Below are 20,884 nucleotides of genomic sequence, written 5' to 3'. Positions count from 1 at the left end.
TAGACTCTTATCCTGCACTGGAGAATGAGATCTGGGCCAGTCAGACTCTTATCCTGCTCTGGAGAATGAGATCTGGCCAGTCAGACTCTTATCCTGCTCTGGAGAATGAGATCTGACCCGTCAGACTCTTATCCTGCACTGGAGAATGAGATCTGGGCCGGCCAGATTCTTATCCTGCACTGGAGAATGAGATCTGGGCCAGACAGACTCTTAAGGTGCCCATACACTTGCCCGATTTACCGTAGATAGACAGCAGATTCGATCATTGTGATCGAATCTGCTGTGAAATCGGTGTGCAAACGCTGACCGTTCTACCGATTTCCGCCCAAAACGATCGATCCCGGCGATCTGTCCGCATGGAAAATTTTGCTCGATCGCCGGCGGGTCAGGAGTGCGGCGATAGCGACGTTGGAATGTCCGACGACCGTCGCTAGCGGCAATACATTGCCTGTTGCGCCGGCGCGTGTCCCCGTGGTCCCTTTTCCACGCTGGGCTCCGGCTGGCTTCACTTACTTCCTGTCGGGGGAAGTTTAAAGAGTAAGCTGGAGCCCAGAGCAGAGTAGTGACAGCGGAGACTGGGGGACTCGTGCCGGCCGGATGAGGTAATGTATGCAGGCGGCAGCGCCACAGATTGTGAATCGATTTCATAGTGAAATCAATTCAAAATCTGTTTGCAGTGTAGGCAGCCAATTGACCCCTCTTTGATCAGATTCGATCACAGAGGGATCTATCTGCTTGTCGATCTGGTGGCATAATCGACCAGTGTATGGCTGCCTTTATCCTGCACTGGAGAATGAGATCTGCGCCAGCCAGATTCTTTTCCTGCACTGGAGAATGAGATATAGGCCAGCCAGATTCTTATCCTGCACTGGAGAATGAGATCTGCGCCAGTCAGACTCTTATCCTGCTCTGGAAAATGAGATCTGGGCCAGCCAGACTCTTATCCTGCTCTGGAGAATCAGATCGGGGCCAGTCAGACTATCCTGCTCTGGAGAAAGAGATCGGGGCCAGCCAGATTATCCTGCTCTGGAGAATGAGATCTAGGCCAGTCAGACTCTTCCTGCACTGGAGAATGAGATCTGGGCCAGCCAGACTCTTATCCAGCGCTGGAGAATGAGATCTGGGCCAGCCAGAATCTTATTCTGCACTGGAGAATGGAAGCATGACTGTGATTGGTTGCTCCAGACCAATACAGATATTTAAAACTATATGAAGCCCATTTCTGCTTTTATGAATTTATGGAGCTAATTCTACCTGTCGGGTAACATGATTTGTGAGCTGGTAAATTAAACAGGAAAGCAGGACAGTTTCTGCAAGTTAATACAATTAGAAATAGATTAACAAATAACCAAAAAGTACTCTCAAAATTTATAGCAAAGAGTAGATGAGGCACATTGTCCTAAAACGCACCTTTGTTGCAACTGGGTAAAAGATACAGTGGCCAACGGTGAAGATGATCAGAGTGGCCTGACGGCTGTTTCGGTGTATTACCGATTTGTCAGGGGCCTTTACATGGTGATGTATGGACCTCTGACAAAGCGGTAACAAATAAAGCTGTGAAACAGCTGTCAGGCCACACTGTTTATCCCCACTGATGACCACTGTAGTCTTCCACCATGCTGGAATAAACGTGCGCTTTAGGACACTGTCTCATCTACTGTTTTCTACAAATTCAGATGTTGTATGAGTGCTGTGCACGTACCCTGCTGCACATCATCAGCTGTTCATCTCCCCTGCTAGCAAAATTTATATGCTCCAAAAACTTACTATGAATGACCTGTTTGCTTGCTATGTGATGTAAACTCATCATATCTGAAAATTTACGGGCATTCGGTGAAGAAAGGCCGTTTTCTAGTCTCATCTCTGATGCCAGTAAAAGAGTTGAACTGTACATTTCCTTACAAATACACCCAGCTCAGAGTAATGGAGTTTTTAGATAGTGTACCTTACCTGCCCGAGCCCCATGCTGTTGTCCAAACTAAGTCCTTGGGCCTCCCCCACTTGGCAAGCTAGTGTCATATGATCATGACATTGTGATTATATTGGTATGAATAGCAATATCTGTGATTTTAATATTCAGTCCAAATTTCATCCAAGTAGTTTGTGTCTTTATTCTTCCACCATTAAACCAACATCAAGATGTCACTTGTAGCTGGAAAGCCTAATAATTTGTATATTCCATCTTATAGAAGTGGAAAAAGAAAAAGAAACTGCTCCACCTCACCACATATCGCTGTGCTGTGTGTAGAAGGGTGCAGGAGACAGGAACACTACTCCTAACGACCATATGAAGCAAAGTTGTCCACACTCCTTCATCGTATTAAAAATCCATATCTTTATTCGATCATCATTGAAAGGTACAACAGTGGTACATGGCAGCACAAGATCTGACGCATTTCCGACCCTGATGGGTTCTTAGTCGTAGATACTACGACTAAGGACTCAGAAAAGTCAGAAGTCAGAAATACGTCAGCTATTGTGCTGTTGTACCTTTTAACGATGATCGAATAAAGATATAGATTATTAATTCGACAACTGAGTGCTGACAACTTTGCTCCACAATATAGAAGGTGTCATAAATAGAGATGGTGAATGAAATCAAATAATTCTAAGTTGATGCAGGAATATACAAAGCTGTATGCAAATTTACACAGCTTGAAAAGGGACCAGTCAAATGCCACTTTACCAGGATATGATTGGTCCTTTTCAAAGTTGCATGCAAAATTTGAATAATACTGGACTTAGTCAGAACTATTTACACCTCATTGACCATCCCTAGTTATAAAGGAACATTACTACAACATCTGATAGTTTGGGTGGTTGGTGACAAAGATTTTCTCTGGTGACGTTTCTTCTCTGACCCCGAGAAATATACAAAGCCAGTAATAATCGGTAACGGGAAAAAAGGGCGCCGACAGCTAGTGGACAAAAAGGGCGCCACCATTCACTCCCATAATAAATACCGTTTAATGGGCGCCGAACAGGAAAAAAGGGTGCCGGGGATTATTAACGTTTTACAAACGGCGCCCGGAGATTTTTAATGTTTTATAACCGTGCATGTGATGATTTAATTTTAGAAAATGCACCCGTAACGAATAACGTTTATAAAAATACTAAACATATTTATCGTATTTAACAAAAACATTATTTAAAATGTTATCCCTTACTGTTTGTAAAACATTATTATTCACAAAATAAAGCGTTCAATACGTAACGTAAATTGCAATATATTTTTTACAGTCACTATTTGTAAAACATTATTATCAACACAATAAAATGATTTAACATTTTTATTCCTTAATGTTTGTAAAACATTATTATCCACATAATAAAGCGATCAGTAAGGGGGGTGGTTAGGGTTAGGCCCCACCAGGGGGGTCTTAGGGTTAGGCACCACCAGGGGGGTGGTTAGGGTTAGGCACCACCAGGGGGGTGGTTAGGGTTAGGCCCCACCAGGGGGGGTCTTAGGGTTAGGCACCACCAGGGGGGTCTTAGGGTTAGGCACCACCATGGGGGTCTAGGGGTTAGGGATAGGTACAGGGAGGGTTCTGTGTGAGAGTAGGGTTAGGTATAGTTACAAACCAAAGAAGAAAAATCCTTGCGCTCTCAGCCAAAGTCACACAAAACACTTCCACAGATTCTTTGTCTCTAGTTGTATGTTAGGCTCTGTGCTGCTCCAATACCAGGGAATCAAAAGTACTGTATAGTGCATTGCGTGTGACGTTAGGACGCGTTTCGGCGCTCTGTGCCTTCGTCATCTGACGAAGGTGGAGAGCGCCGAAACGCGTCATGACGTCACACGCACGCTGACTCTTGGCCCCGCCTACTCCCGGAAAGACGAGCTCCCACACCATCGGAGATCGCGCTGCTGGCCACAGCGCGCACGCACTCACTGCCAGATAGAGAAGCGGTTGGCCTCACCGCTGACAAGCGAGTTTAACTGTTCATCTTGTGAGTACCCTCAATATTTGCGATTAAAGCCTGTTTTATGTTAATTCACTATAGAGCACTCCTTGTTTTTTTATATTAGGTATAGTTACAGTACAATATACACCACCAGGGGGTTGGTTAGGGTTAGGCACCACCAGGGGGGTGGTTAGGGTTAGGCACCACCAGGGGGGTGGTTAGGCACCACCAGGGGGGTCTTAGGGTTAGGCACCATCAGGGGGGTCTTAGGGTTAGGAACCACCAGGGGGGTCTTAGGGGTAGGCACCACCAGGGGGGTCTAGGGGTTAGTGATAGGTACAGGGAGGGTTCTGTGTGAAAGTAGGGTTAGGTATAGTTTTAGTAAAATTTTAGTAATACTTACTAATGTTTTACAACACTTATTACGAACGTAGTTATATTTATATCGTCGTTATAAACAATATTTTCAGATTTTATTATAAGAAGAAATGATAAATGAAGGTTATTCACAATAATATACAATTATAACGAATAAACATATATTATCGTTTTTTTAACAAACCTAATTATAAGTTTCACTTTTGAAAAAGGGAAGATTAACGTTTTCACAATTGCCGATTTCATACATATTATTTAATGATTTATACATTTGTAAAACATTATTTGTAAACGAAATACAACACAATATTTTTATAAACGGTATTACTGCTTATCGTTTACATCCCACGCCCTTTTTTCCCGACGCCCTTTTTTTATGTACACGTAATAATCACCTAGATGATTCACCTCGCCAGCTATTACAATCGAGACATACAGTGGTGTGAAAAACTATTTGCCCCCTTCCTGATTTCTTATTCTTTTGCATGTTTGTCACACTTAAATGTTTCTGCTCATCAAAAACCGTTAACTATTAGTCAAAGATAACATAATTGAACACAAAATGCAGTTTTAAATGATGGTTTTTATTATTTAGTGAGAAAAAAAACTCCAAATCTACATGGCCCTGTGTGAAAAAGTGATTGCCCCCCTTGTTAAAAAATAACTTAACTGTGGTTTATCACACCTGAGTTCAATTTCTGTAGTCACCCCCAGGCCTAATTACTGCCACATCTATTTCAATCAAGAAATCACTTAAATAGGAGCTATCTGATACTGAGAAGTAGACCAAAAGTGCCTCAAAAGCTAGACATCATGCCAAGATCCAAAGAAATTCAGGAACAAATGAGAACAAAAGTACTGTAATTGAGATCTATCAGTCTGGTAAAGGTTATAAAGCCATTTCTAAAGCTTTGGGACTTCAGTGAACCACAGTGAGAGCCATTATCCACAAATGGCAAAAACATGGAACAGTGATGAACCTTCCCAGGAGTGGCCGGCCGACCAAAATTACCCCAAGAGCGCAGAGAAAACTCATCCGAGAGACCACAAAAGACCCCAGGACAACATCTAAAGAACTGCAGGCCTCACTTGCCTCAATTAAGGTCAGTGTTCACGACTCCACCATAAGAAAGACACTGGGCAAAAACGGCCTGCATGGCAGATATCCAAGGCGCAAACCACTTTTAAGCAAAAAGAAAATTAAGGCTTGTCTCAATTTTGCTAAAAATCATATCAATGATTGCCAAGACTTTTGGGAAAATACCTTGTGGACCGACGAGACAAAAGTTTAACTTTTTGGAAGGTGCGTGACCCGTTACATCTGGCGTAGAAGTAACACAGCATTTCAGCAAAAGAACATCATACCAACAGTAAAATATGGTGGTGGTAGTGTGATGGTCTGGGGTTGTTTTGCTGCTTCAGGACCTGGAAGGCTTGCTGTGATAGATGGAACCATGAATTCTACTGTCTACCAAAAAATCCTGAAGGAGAATGTCCGGCCATCTGTTCGTCAACTCAAGCTGAAGTGATCTTAGGTGCTGCAGCAGGACAATGACCCAAAACACTGCAGCAAATTCATCTCTGAATGGCTGAAGAACCACAAAATGAAGACTTTGGAGTGGCCTAGTCAAAGTCCTGACCTGAATCCTATTGAGATGTTGTGGCATGACCTTAAAAAGGCGGTTCATGCTAGAAAACACTCAAATAAAGCTGAATTACAACAATTCTGCAAAGATGAGTGGGCCAAAATTCCTCCAGAGCGCTGTAAAAGACTCGTTGCAAGTTATCGCAAACACTTGATTGCAGTTATTGCTGCTAAAGATGGCCCAACCAGTTATTAGGTTCAGGGGGCAATTTCTTTTTCACACAGGGCCATGTAGGTTTTGAGGTTTTTTTCTCACTAAATAATAAAAACCATCATTTAAAACTGCATTTTGTGTTCAATTATGTTATCTTTGACTAATAGTTAACGGTTTTTGATAAGCAGAAACATTTAAGTGTGACAAACATGCAAAAGAATACGAAATCAGGAAGGGGGCAAATAGTTTTTCACACCACTGTATGTCTAGTGTAGAGTTAACTTTAAATAACTATGATATAATTGCTACCATTAATCCCGCTTTGTGTTGTTTTTTTAACAGAATGTCCACCAGGTCTTTGGGGTCCAGACTGCATCCACACCTGTAACTGTCACAATGATGCAGAGTGCAGTGCGTATGATGGGGAATGTAAATGCACGTCTGGATGGACAGGGCTGTACTGTACACAAAGTAAGAACACTTATCTGTGACGTTACTCTCTGCTGTTTATTTCCTCTGAATCACTTAAATAACCTATTGCTTAAAGTTTTGACAAAGGGAAACTCTACAACTGCATACATATAATTAAGCAGCGGGAAAATGTGGGCGCATGGAACAGCTGATTAAGAGCTCACCCTGCTCCTGCAAAAGCCCAGGCAGCGCTAGTTAACTATTCCCTCTCCAGGTTGCTGAATTATGCTTCTTTTATAGTAATTTGGGCTCCATCTTTTGTTGGTGCCCAAATTACTGCCTTAGCATCACTTTAGGCGTACTTTCACAGAGACAACGGAAGCCCAATAGTGCAGTATCTCACTTGATACGTCAAGATGTGCAGAGGCGCCGAAAGAGTAAAAATGGCTAAAACGTTAAAATGTTATGGTCGCGGTGGTGGACCGGCCGACCATCAACGGACAACAAGGCTGTTGTTTCACAATAAATACAAAATTTATTTAGATAGCTCCCAGCGAATAGTCGCAACGCGTTTCACGGGCATCAGCCCGCTTCCTCAGGCAATAGGGGGCAGGAGCAACAACACTGAAAATGACAGAGATACATAGCTAGCATCAGCATACATACTGTGTGTGTTACATAGTACAGAGTTACTAACTCTGTATTACTAACTCTGTACTATGTAACACACACAGTATGTATGCTGATGCTAGCTATGTATCTCTGTCATTTTCAGTGTTGTTGCTCCTGCCCCCTATTGCCTGAGGAAGCGGGCTGATGCCCGTGAAACGCGTTGCGACTATTCGCTGGGAGCTATCTAAATAAATTTTGTATTTATTGTGAAACAACAGCCTTGTTGTCCGTTGATGGTCGGCCGGTCCACCACCGCGACCATAACATTTTAACGTTTTAGCCATTTTTACTCTTTCGGCGCCTCTGCACATCTTGACGTATCCAGAAGTCCACCCTTGGTGGAAGGGTGTTCTGCCCTACGATTCTTCTATCCACAGAGAGCGACGTTTTATTCCTGAGTGGGGACAGGCTTGTTCTCCCCACCTGCGTTTTCAGTGGTTGCGCTTTGGCAACCCTGACTTGTGAGTATATTACTTACTTTCATTATTCCCATCCCCCACTAATACATACTACACTATATTGGGCTCTCGGTCTTCTATCTTTTCAGTATCTCACTTGGTTTGTCGAGGAAAGGAAAGGAAAGGGTCGAAAGTATACTCACAAAGGTGGGTTGCATGAAAAGGTCAACCAACAATATGAAGCAAGTGGAGAAAACAAGCCTGTCTCCACTCGGGGACCTCTAGGAACAGCTGGATGCCAGGTGGGGGCACACTTGGAAAAAAATAAAAAACGGTACTAACAGTGGCGAAGCCACCTTAGACCGTATCTTCCTCCTCTCTCCGAGTACAAGGGGAGGTAGATTAACACAACATGTGTAAAGAGGGCGCCTCTTTACCCCGTTATGTTCCTATTACAGTCTTTGGTGGCACCGGCTGCACCGAAAATCTCCGGTCCTGTTCTTAGTTGCTTTGCTACAACTTGTGTGGGACAAGCAATGCTCTGCTATGAAAGGATGCCACTTACTGCTCCTGAGCATTAGTGATGGTCACGTCTAGGAGAACTCATGGAGAAGCATGTGATCAGTTTGGTCAGGTGATAGATATGCAAGTCTCTGATTCTGCTACTCAAATCATGTGCTAAAGCAGTATGTGATCACAGCAAATCCGAGCTTTGCAAATTGATCAGCTGATCACATGCTTCTCCATGAGTTTTCCCAGACATGACCATTACTACTGAGCATGTGACTAATCACTTGTGTTTTGTGTCTACCTTCCTCTTCATTTGTCATCAAAAATAATGACACAAAGGTTTGGCCTGTGACGAAGACCTGTGAAACGGCTGTCAGTCCGTCTATTTACTCCTTTGCTATTATGTACCTTATTGGATTAAACTAAGCATAGAAGCAATCATCACTGGTACCTGGCCTTATACTTCTTTGATCGGAGTCATCAAAAAAATGAAGGCACAAAAAACTGTGCTCTGCAGCAGCCCACAGCAACCGCTCATACAGTTCGATGAGGGCGGTAATGTGCGCAGTGTTACATGGGCTTTACAAATGGGCGCAACTCATTAAATGTTGTTGCTGTTTAAAGCTTTGTAGTGAGTGTGATATGTGAATCATTCTCTTCCAAATGGAGTATGGCAGGTTTTCATCTACAACCATACAATCTGATGCTGACATATGTCAGTGCATTGTAGTTTTCTTAATAATGGGGACAGAAATGTAACTAGTTATTGATAATAACTCTGGTGATGCTTTAAATTGCTAGAAGAAATACACATTGGCTTGCTTAAAAAAACCTGTAGGCAGTTACGCTTTTTAAACTTATATATACTATAGATATATTGCTATAGAAACATAGACTCAGCTGCAATGATTGCGTATGGTTTCATCCAGCTTTGTTAGAAAATAATATATGGTTTAATTTTCTTCCACCAGATCTCTGTGTCTGTGGCAGGCGTTGCTCAGCCCCACAATGTATCTGTAGTACATACAGCAGTTGTTATTTTCCAAGAAGTTAAAATGAACGCACCACTAAATAGAATAAACCAGGCATCGGCTATAAAGCCTACAGTATATGCGACAGGGGTGCCAAATACCAAACCTCCGTATACTGGCGCCATTATTCAGCCAGTATATAACTAATCTCCAGATATACAGTAGGTGCTGGGGCTCAGCTGTTTAATACCCAAGCTTTGTATATCGGCACCATGGCTTCACTGTAATAAAGCCGATATCCAGATATTGGCACTGGGTCCTGGCTATTATACAGTACAGCACTAGATAGTGCAATAATGCGATAGGATAGAGTTAAGATTGGTGTTAGGAGGGTTAATGTTAGGGGACAGAGTAGGGCGAGGATAGAGATAATAGTCAAAGCAAGGAGGTTAGGGCTAGGTGTATAGGAAGGGTTTTTTGGGGGGGAGGGGGAGGATAGTTGAATACATAGGGGTTTGCTTTGGGAGGGGGGAAGGGTTAGGTGTAGATAGGGCTTTACGTTGGGAGGGGGAGTTAGGGTTTGGCATCTGGTAATGGAACTCTTTTATTCTAATTATAGTTACTAGCCAACCCGCGTCGTAGCATACGCCGCATCTATCTATCTAATAGAGTACGTGCCTCAACCTTGAAGCAAGAAGAAGTAGGCTTTCCATGAGAAAATGTATGCGTGCTCAAACACCAAGTTTAACCCTAGCAAGTCTGGCTTTGCAAATCCGGCCTAATTGGCTATTCATGAGGCAATGCTCATGCAAATATGCATTTGCTTTCGCACGCCAAACTATGCAGGGTCCAAAAACCAATACCGCAAAGCGATCGCCCTGCGGGTATTAGTTCATGCTACATTAGCACTATCCAGGAGCGCCACGGGGAGGATTCCGAATGCCCCCATACAACTGGGGGACTGCGGGGTCCCAGGCTCTCTTACTGCCTTGGAACCACAGCGGCACCCCGGAGGGGGAGGCTGGGTGGCGCAGCTGCACCCCCCCCCCCCCCAAGTGGGGTCAGCGCCGGTGAGAGCCATCCGCACCCACCTCCCAATATTAAAAACAGGCACTTACCTTAAAGTCCATTGCGTTCTGCAACATGCACATTAACTTGGGGGCACCACATGAGAAAGGAGTGAAACATGGGTCACCCCGAGCTTTAGAGCTCAGGGCTGGCTCACATACAACACTCCGGGGTGGGGGGAGGACAGGCGCAGACAACTCACTCCAGGGCTCACACCACCAGAGCAAGCCATCCACCACCTGCCTCCAAAGGATACAACTGCAAAAAATGCTTTCCATGAGAAAAATTTTGCGTGCTCAAACACCAAGTTTAACCCTAGCAAGTCTGGCTTTCCAAATCTGGCCTAATTGGCTATTCATGAGGCAATGCTCATGCAAATATGCATTTGCTTTCGCATGCCAAACTATGCAGGGTCAAAAAACCAATACTGCAAAGTGCTCTCTCGCTGCCTGGGAACCACAGCGGCACCCCGGAGTGGGAGGCTGGGTGGCGCAGCCGCCCCCCCCCCCCCCCCAAGCGTGGCCAGCGCTGGGGAGAGCCGTCCGCACCCACCTCCTAATATTAAAAACAGCCACTTACCTTAACGTCCATTGGGTTCTGCTACATGCGCATTAATTTTCTCATGGAAAGCATTTTGTGCAGTTTGTATCCTTTGGAGGCAGGTGGTGGATGGCTTGCTCCAGTGGTGTGAACCCCGGAGTGAATGCGCCTGTCCTCCATCCCCCCCCCCCCCCCCTGGAGTGCTGTATGTGAGCCAGCCCTGAGCTCTAAAGCTCGGGGTGACCCATGCTTCTCTCCTTTCTCATGTGGTGCCCCCAAATTAATGCGCATGTAGCAGAACGCAATAGACGTGAAGGTAAGTGCCTGTTTTTAATATTGGGAGGTGGGTGCAGACGGCTCTCCCCGGCGCTGGCCACACTTGGGGGGGGGTCGTCCACGCCACCCAGCCTCCCCCTCCGGGGTGCCGCTGTGGTTTCCAGGCAGTGAGAGAGCCTGGGACCCTGCGGTCCCCCCAGTTGTATAAAAAGGGGGCATTGGGAATCCTCCCCGTGGCGCTCCTGGAGGCCTGGAGCACACCAAAAACTGCTAGCAGATCCGCAAAATGCTAGCAGATTTTGAAACGCTTTTTCTTATTTTTCTGTAGCATTTCACCTAGCATTTTGCGGTTTTGTAAAGCGTTTTTGGTGTAGTAGATTTCATATATTGTTACAGTAAAGCTGTTACTGAACAGCTTCTGTAACAAAAACGCCTGCAAAACCGCTCTGAACTGCCGTTTTTCAGAGCGGTTTGCGTTTTTCCTATACTTTACATTGGAGGCAGAAACGCCTCCGCAATCCAAAAAATGCCTCACCTCGGGAGTATGCGTTTCAGCAAAACGCCTCCCGCTCTGGTGTGCACCAGCCCATTGAAATACATTACCCAAGCATATCCGCAGCCGCAAGTGGATCGCAAAACGCTGCCGAACCGCTCTGGTGTGCACTAAGCCGGATAGTGCTAATGTAGCATGTAGCAGGGTGACTGCTTTGTGGTATTGGTTTGTGCATGCATTTGCATGAGCATTGCCTCATGAATAGCCAATTAGGCCAGATTTGCAATTTTAGACTTGCTAGGGTAAGGCCTCTTTTCCATGGACTGTGAATAGGCAAGGAAATGGCTCTCAAACTCTCACAACTGCTCACTGCTGCCTGGTAACTGCTCACTGCTGCCTGGTAACTGCTCGCTGCTGCCTGGTAACTGCTTGCTGCTGCCTGGTAACTGCTTGCTGCTGCCTGGTATCTGCTCACTGCTGCCTGGTAACTGCTTGTTGCTGCCTGGTAACTGCTTGTTGCTGCCTGGTAACTGCTTGTTGCTGCCTAGTATCTGCTCACTGCTGCCTGGTAACTGCTTGCTGCTGCCTGGTAACTGCTTCTTGCTGCCTGGTATCTGCTCACTGCTGCCTGGTAACTGCTTGCTGCTGCCTGGTAACTGCTTGTTGCTGCCTGGTATCTGCTCACTGCTGCCTGATAACTGCTTGCTGCTGCCTGGTAACTGCTTGTTGCTGCCTGGTATCTGCTCACTGCTGTCTGGTAACTGCTTGCTGAGCACACAGCTCAAAAGTCCGTGGAAAAGAGGCCTTAAACTTGGTGTTTGAGCACGCATAAATTTTCTCATGCAAAGTACTTCTTCTTCTTGTTTGAAGGTTGAGGCACTTAGTCTATTATATATATAGATTATATTTATTCTAAGTTATTTATTCTAAGTTTATTCTAAGTTATTATAAGTTATTCTAACTATTGGCAACGTCATTTTAACAAGCAGATTTTTAAATGCACTTTGTTTTCTGAAGGTACCTGTCCCATTGCTATTAACAGCTGCCTCAGAAATAAAGCAAATAAGACAATAAGCTTACATTTAGCTATAACTATTACACTGTAGAAAAGGTCTTCTACTACACGTAAAAATATATATTTGTTTTCCCACTGAATGGAGGGGCATTTGTTTTCAATCTGAGTCTGTCAGGAATTCAGTAACCCTTTCAGTTAGGTTTTCAAAATTATTCCCAACAAATGTTACCTCTTTGATTTTACAGACGACATACATTTCAGAAAGAATTTCCATAGCAGCGTATTGTATTGTAGCCACCATGGTCCTATTTATCATATGTACAGTATGTGCAAGACTTAAAAATCCTTTTGTAGGGCATCTGTTCTTTAGCTTGTCATACCTGAGCTGAATATAAGAGGAATCTCAGTTCCCATGAACCTGTAGGAGATTTCCCTCCTGCTCTTCACGTGTCAGTCAGGATCATGCAGGAAACATCAAAACAAGTACATATGTTTGCTGTTAGTTTTTCTTTCCTCTCTGTTCCCTTCAGTAGAAATTCAGGTGAAATGACTTCACACTGGGCAACCCTATCCTGTCTTCTGGTGACTTCACTCATAACTTGTCATATGTGCCCTCAGTTTTAACAAGTAAGATTAGAATTGGCATATAAACGAATTACAGCTTCAGTTGCACAAAATATACAGAATATCCGACCTGTCATGCAGCTGGTGGACAGGTGTAATGTATGAGCCTGTTGAAATACACTCTCTTCTGCAAGACAGAGCTGCTAAACTATATTAAACAGGCAACACAGAGTTTACATCTTGGTAATGTAAACCGGTCCTTTTACACTATAACAAGTTGCTAATTTTCAGGCTGGCTTCACTCTGCAGACTGGTGGTACGGTGGTTGCACCGCACCACCAAAAATAGGCCTTCAGGTATTACCACGTTAGTACACGGTAATCCCTGGCATCTGGCCAAACAGGAAGTGACACTTACTTCCTGTTCGGCAATAGATGACTTGCGCAAAAGCATATTTCTAAAATACGCTTCTGTGCATGCGCAAAGCAAGTTTATTAAAATAACGCACGTTACTATGGACTTACATGACTGGCGTCAGAGCTGCGTGGTAACGCAGGTATTGAATCGCATTAGATAGGGCACTTCCAGCGCAGCGAACATGGGGAGTGTGAACTCCCCCATAGATTAACATTAGGCTGCAGTGGGGTGCGGTAAATTTACCACACCACCTCAGTGTGAATTGCGCTCAAATCCCATGTTTTCCTATGGCTCAGTTCACACTACAGTATACACATTTTAACTGAAAGCTTTTTTTTACAATGCACTGCTAATTAAAGTTTCAATGCATCAGTTTTTCAGCATATAGTGTTAAAGGCCTCCTTAACTATACACTATACCTTTCCATAGCAATGCATTGTGAAAAAGCTTTCAGGTAAAATGCGTATAGTAGGAAATAAGCCATAAGAAAACATGGGAATTACTTTGAAAATCGGTTGTCCTTTCAGTTATAAATGAGAGCGACTGATTAAGTGTAAAAGGTCCCTCAAGTTCTTTTTATACTATATCAGTTGCTGTCAGTTATAACTGAAAGGACAACTGATGTGCCATGTTTCCCTATGGCCTCTTTCACACCACAGGCTGAAAAAACTGAAGCTTTTCACAATGCACTGTTATGGAGAAAAAAAATTGCATTATAGGGGTTCTGTGGGCCTTAAAGAGAACCCGAGGTGGGTTTGAAGAATGTTATCTGCATACAGAGGCTGGATCTGCCTGTACAGCCCAGCCTCTGTTGCTATCCCAAACCCCCCTAAGGTCCCCCTGCACTCTGCAATCCCTCATAAATCACAGCCACGCTGCTGACAAACAGCTTGTCAGAGCGGGATGTGTTTATCTCTATAGTGTTAGTCTGCTGCTCTCCCCGCCTCCTGCAGAACTCTGGTCCCTGCCTGCATCCCTTCCCTCCCTGCTGATTGGAGGGAAGGGATGGGGGCAGGGACCGCAGCTATGCAGGAGGCGGGGGAGCAGCCGAGACTAACATTACAGATGTAAACACAGCCTCACAGCACGGCTGTGATTTATGGGGGATTGCAGAGTGCAGGGAGACCTTAGGGGGGTTTGGGATAGCAACAGAGGCTGGGCTGTATAGGCAGATCCAGCCTCTGTATGCAGATAACATTCTTTAAACACACCTCGGGTTCTCTTTAAAGAAAACCAAAAAGTGTCCCTTACCTGGGGCTTCTACTGGCACCTGCAGCCCCCATTTTATTGAATTTAAAGGGGCACTATGGCAAAAAATTTAAAATATGTGCAAATGTACAAATAAGAAGTACGTTTTTTTCCAGAGTAAAATGAGCCATAAATTACTTTTCTCCTATGTTGCTGTCACTTACAGCAGGTAGTAGAAATCTGACAGAAGTGACAGGTTTTGGACTAGTCCATCTCTTCATAGGGATTCTCAGGGACTTACTTATTTTCAAAAGCACTTAGTGAATGACAGTTGCTCTGTCAACTGCCAAAAAACTGTGTAGCGAGCAGGGAAGCTGGCCAGCATCATTGTTTAAATCCTTTTTAGGAAATATATAAGCCTTGCTGAGAATCCCTATGAAGAGATGGACTAGTCCAAAACCTGTCGCTTCTGTCAGATTTCTACTACCTACTTCAAGTGACAGCAACATAGGAGAAAAGTAATTTATGGCTCATTTTACTCTGGAAAAAACGTACTTGTTACAGCTGGGCAGATTGCTTGCTGCTTGGAGGTCGGGGATCTAACGCTTCTGTACACACACCTGATTAACAGCTCAGGTGGTCATCATCAGCCGACTCAGCCGACTTTAATCAAGCGTATGTATGAGGCTTTAAAGCCTCACTCTAGGCATTTCTGACAGTGACTATTTAAAAAGCCCACCCACTGGGCAGATAAGGAAAGATAAATCATAATCATAATAAATTATAATCTATCCTCAGTACTTCAAAACAAACAAAAATATACTGGAAAACATAATTCACTAGTAATTTCTCTTGTGACAGACCGGTATTCCGGTATTCCTGGCTAACGTTACACTTATGGTGATGGTGTTAGTGCTTGACTGCTAAGTAGCTAAGACTGCTGAGTAAGGGCTGGTTCACACAGATGCTTTCCGGCGTTTACCTCCAGCGTTTAGACGAAACGTTTTTTGGGATCTTCCGATGTCCCATTCAAGTGAATGGGAGCATTCGGGACAAGTTTTGCAGGCTTTCGTGAAAGCCTGGCGGTTGATCCTGGAATTGCGTCTCTTCTCGAAAGCAACATGTTGCTTTCAGAGGCGGTAAACACTGGGAAACAAGTGTAGGGATCCGAACAACTAGCCTTGAAGGCTTCCCAAAAGCCTTCAGAAGCTGGCGTTTGAACGTGGCGCCGAGCAAAAGCTCGACAGAAGCCCGTGTGAACCAGCCCTTACTCTATTGTATGCAGGAATTTTTTCAAAATGTTTCCTGATGTTGTTACTGTAAAATGTTTAGAAAACGTCTGTGCTGTTGTTTGGTTTAACCACTACGGTTAGGAAATAAAATAATTCTTGTGGAAAAAAAGCATCCAAAAAAAAGTCTAGTTTGTCCCGAAAAGAAATGAGCGTATCACACTGCAACACTAAAAATAGCATTCAGGGATTACCATGGTAATGCACGGTAATCTCCCTTATGGCATCAACCCAAGCAGGAAGTAAGACTCTCTAGTGCTCACTTCCTGTGGCCAAAATTTAAATTGCGTGGAAATGTATTGAAAAAAAATGTTATTAAAAATTTGAAAAAGCTGCATCGCCATAGAGTGTGAGTCCCATCCTAAACCTGAAACTATCATCTCATCTACATGCTTTTTCAGGGTCAATGGCTAAAATTATTAGTCAGAGGATCAGCAGGACAGCCAGGCAAGCTTTTAAACTTGTATAAGCAGGTGCAGAGGGCAGAGGTGACACAGAGGGGGGCACTGGAGGCACAGGGGGGCACAGAAGAGGTACAGGGGACAGAGATGGCACAGTGTTCCAACTTAAGAACAGATTCAGGTTAAGAACGAACCTACAGTCCCTATCTCGTTTGTTAACCGGGGACAACCTGTATATGATTTCCTGAATTTGTGAGCAATTATTACCTAAATCTAACATTTTTGTGACCCTGACTTACCGGTATTTCTGTACAGAGCTTTACATCCATAGAGATGAATACTGCACATATAATACTTTATGAAGCTTAATATTTTGTTCCTTCTGATTGCATAATTAACCAAACAAATCACGCAGAGAGTGCACCTTTCGGGAGCTTTTAATCCTGTACTAAGCCGGACTTGGTAAATTGGAGACGGCCTTAATAGATTTTGCATTATAGAGAATGAAATGTTTTTACTTACATTATTGTCACAGTAAGAGCCAGTGCAGCTTGCTTCTGGAAAGAGCTATTATTTCCTTTAATAAGTCGTTTTCTCTCTAATGCAGTAACAATGATCACCCTCCGACCTGCCTTTTGCTGCTTGCAGTGAACTCTACAGCATACATACAAGGGAGCAGGAGCATGTATGAGTCTGCTATGAGAGTCAGCTATTAGAGGAGTGTGCTGCCCCCTTCTGGCGTCTCAGGAAATGATTCCACCTATTTTATTTCAACAGTATTTAAAGAGACACTGAAGCGAAAAAAAAAATATGATATAGTGAATTGGTTGTGTACTATGAATAATTACTAGAAGATTAGCAGCAAAGAAAATATTCTCATACTTTTATTTTCAGGTATATAGGTTTTTTCTAACATTGCATCATTCTATAATATGTGCACATTACACAACACTCAGCATTAAAAATGAGTCTTTCAGAGCAGTCTGTGAAGTAATGACCTCTCCTCTAGCAGAGGAAAAGTAAATAGTCCAGGAACAGTTGAGATAATAAAAGTCAGATAACAGCCCTCTCCAGGACTAAAGGTGGCCATACACTGGCCCGATTCGCCGCCGTTTCGACAGCAGATTCGATCACTGGGATCGAATCTGCTGCCAATCGTTCGCGCTACACGCTGAATTTCGATCCTTTTCGGCCAATCCTGTCGATCGCTCCGTGCGGAAAATTAGCGTCGATCGCTCCGCCGGCACGTCTACACCCGGTCACCGTTGCTCCGTGTCCGCGCTGGTCTCCGGCATGCTTCAGTTCCTCCTGCCCGGCAGGAAGTTTAAACAGTAGAGGGCGCTCTACTGTTTAAACTTCCTGCCGGGCAGGAAGAAGTAAAGCATGCCGGGGCCGAAGACCAGAGCGGAGACGGAGCAGCGGTGACCTGGGGACTGGAGTCGCGCCGGCGGAGCAGGTAATGTATGCGGGCGGGGGAGCGGCGGCAGCACCACCACCACCACAACAGATTGTGAACGGTTTCAGGCTGAAATCGGTTCACAATCTGTTTGCAGTAAAGGTAGCCATACGATCCCTCTCTGATCAGATTCGATCAGATAGGGATCTGTCCATTGGTCGAATCTGATGGCAAATCGACCAGTGTATGGCTACCTTAACTTAGTCGGAGAGCTTAATGGCTTGTTTGCGTAGAGATAACAACTGGAGTTTCTCAACTCTTCCTGTACTGGAAACAATTACACTGATGTATCTGATCTTAATGTTTTATTTCTTAGCTGTGCTACACATACAAATCATAATATCATCATTTTTTTTCCGCTTCAGTGTCTCTTTAACCAATTTACAGTGGTATAGCTGAATAAATGACATGCAGGAGTAAGGTGAGCCAAACAGGTACTGCCTGAATATAGATACAATGAGATGCAAAAATTTGGTCAACCTTGTTAATCATCATGATTGTACTGTATAAATCATTGGTTGTTATGATAAAACATGTCAGTTAAATATATGATGTAGGAGACACACACAGTGATATTTGAGAAGTGAAATTAAGTTTATTGGATTTACAGAAAGTGCACAATAATTGTATAAACAAAATTAGGCAGGTGCATAAATATGGGCACCACAAAAAAAGAAATGAAATCAATATTTAATAGATCCTCCTTTTGCAGAAATTACAGCCTCTAAACGCAAACCAATTTGAGTTCCAATAATTCGTTCTAAAGGTTTTGAAATCAATAAACTGACAACAGTGCCCAAATTTATGTGCCTGCCTAATTTTGTTTAAACAATTATTGCACACTTTCTGTAAATCCAATAAACATAATTTCACTTCTCAAATATCACTGTGTGTGTCTCCTATATGATATATTTAACTGACATTTTTGATCGTAACAACCAACAATTTATGTAGGAAAATCATGACAATTAACAAGGTTGCCCAAACTTTCGCATCCCACTGTAGATAGAATAGAATACAATGAATAGATAGATAGATAGGACACAACTGAATTATTGTGAATCATGTTGTGAATCACAACTGAATCATTATGAATGATTTACATAGAAGGAGGATATATGACATTTATTTTTTCACAGCTCTTCAAAGTACACTGAATAATTCAGTCCCTAACTGTCCCTCAAAGCAGCTCACAATGTACTGTCCCTACCATTATTATAGTCTAATGATGCTACCAGGGGCTACTAGGGCTAATTAGCCTCCCAGTATATTCTGTGGGAGGAAGTGGGGGTACCCAGAAGAACACATGCAAACACGGGTAGAGCGCACAGATTCATGCAGTCATTATATCAGCCAGGAATCAGACATGGAATATATACAGTATCCCAGGATATTATTATTTAGTATTTATATAGCACCAACATCTTCTGCAGCGCTGTATAGAGTATATTGTCTTGGCGTAACATCATAGCATTCTGTTTTTTATTTGGACAAGACACAGAACATTTATATTGCATTTTTCTCCTGGTGGACTCAAAGGGCCGAAGCTGTCGCCACTAGGGCCCAAGGTCCCCTTACTGAATAGATGCTGGCTTACTCAACAGGAGGACCTGAGATTTAAACCCTGGTCTCCTGCCAGAGGCAGCGCTCTTAACCAGTACACTATCCAGCCACTTTACATCTTACACAACTTCTCTGGAAATGGAGTTGTACATCTGATTATCATATACTGGAAAAAACATCATATCATTGCTTTTTGTTTTGACATAGACCACTGTCTAATGTCTACTCACTGATGTTGGGGACTATAAGCCAAGCTGAATGTACTGACCTTAGTTACTCCTCCAAATGTCCCATTTGACTTTCTGTGGTTCAGATAAACAACTCATGCAAGATAATGGAGCTCAGTTTCATTCATGTGTATTATTATCTCTAAGCCCTAATCTTGTACTCACATAACTTTTTTCCTGTGTGACTTTTATACTTGTGCTAAGAATTTGATTAGTGCTTTTCATGTGGAAGGGGTGAGGACACTACTAATGAATTCCATGAGAGTATAATGGACAGTAAATCCTTTGCATGCACAGTAATCTAACCAGACCTTTATAAAAAATTATTCACAAGTGGTCATATGCGAGGTTTGGAGCCTTCATTGTTAAATGATTATAAGTATGCAAATTAACTTACGTAATACTTACATTTGCATTATTGTTTTACTTAGTTTTTTCTCCTCGCAAACGTGTTGGGATCTTGATATCAGTACTCAATGCCCACATTGCAACGTGGGTTGAATTATTGCGTTTGCAAATTCTGATGAAGGGGGAGAAAAAAAGCATAGTATAAATATTTATATTGTTGAATTCCAAGAAAATTGCATAGCATTGATATTGTTGTGCAATTTCTTTGCCCTCCCATTGATTTGACTTGAACGTCAGGGCAGGAAAAATGCAGTACGTACTGTTTTGGCATGCGCTGGGTTTTTCCCTTCTGCATAAAATCGCAAATTTGTTGTGATCGTGATTTTATCTATACTCAAATATGTTGCAACGTGAGTTGAATCACAGCGTGAATGCGGATGCAAATTCTGATAGAGGGGAAGAAAAAAAAAAGCACAGCATAACGTTTTAAATTGTTGGATTCCAAGAAAATTGCATAGCACCAATATTGTTGTGCAATTTTTTTGTGCACCCATTGATTTGACTTTATGCACTGCGTATGCATGTAGGTAAAAAGCTGGGGGTGCTGTGGTTAGAGGGGGCAGCTATTGATAGCTACAGTGAGGGTTGGGTCTTACTATGTCAGACCGGTTGTGTGTCCATATATTCCAAATATGCTGTACCCAGTCGAGTGAACCATTGGAATATACTGTACACACGCACAGCGCAGTGGATGCATGCCATCTGTTAGATGAATGGCAATGCATTCAGTATCTGTAAAAATTGTGCAGATCAGGATAGGCTGTTGCAGTAATGCATTAAAAATGGACTTTGTAAACTGACCCATAGGAAAGAATGGGTCTGCTCTGCATATCCATTGGACTGCTCTGTCCAGCTTGGTCTGTAAGTACATCTAAAGTAAACCAACCCTAAAGGACGTTTGTGTAGCTCAATGTTAAGTATATCTCCATGACCA

General features: G+C 43.3%; 1 protein-coding gene across 1 annotated transcript in view; it reads left to right on the top strand.

The window, feature by feature from the left end:
• The window catches only part of MEGF11 (multiple EGF like domains 11), a 714,010-nt gene that overhangs the window by 596,467 nt on the left and 96,659 nt on the right, over nucleotides 1–20,884 (top strand). The window contains exon 17 of the mRNA XM_068273562.1: nucleotides 6,426–6,554. Within this exon, the coding sequence (XP_068129663.1) occupies nucleotides 6,426–6,554 (129 nt within the window). The remainder of the gene's footprint in view (nucleotides 1–6,425; nucleotides 6,555–20,884) is intronic.

This window comes from Hyperolius riggenbachi, chromosome 3, assembly GCF_040937935.1.
Source record: "Hyperolius riggenbachi isolate aHypRig1 chromosome 3, aHypRig1.pri, whole genome shotgun sequence".
Lineage (NCBI taxonomy): Eukaryota > Metazoa > Chordata > Amphibia > Anura > Hyperoliidae > Hyperolius > Hyperolius riggenbachi.
The sequence above is the reverse complement of the archived record's forward strand: the minus strand, read 5'-3'. Positions and strand labels throughout refer to the sequence as shown.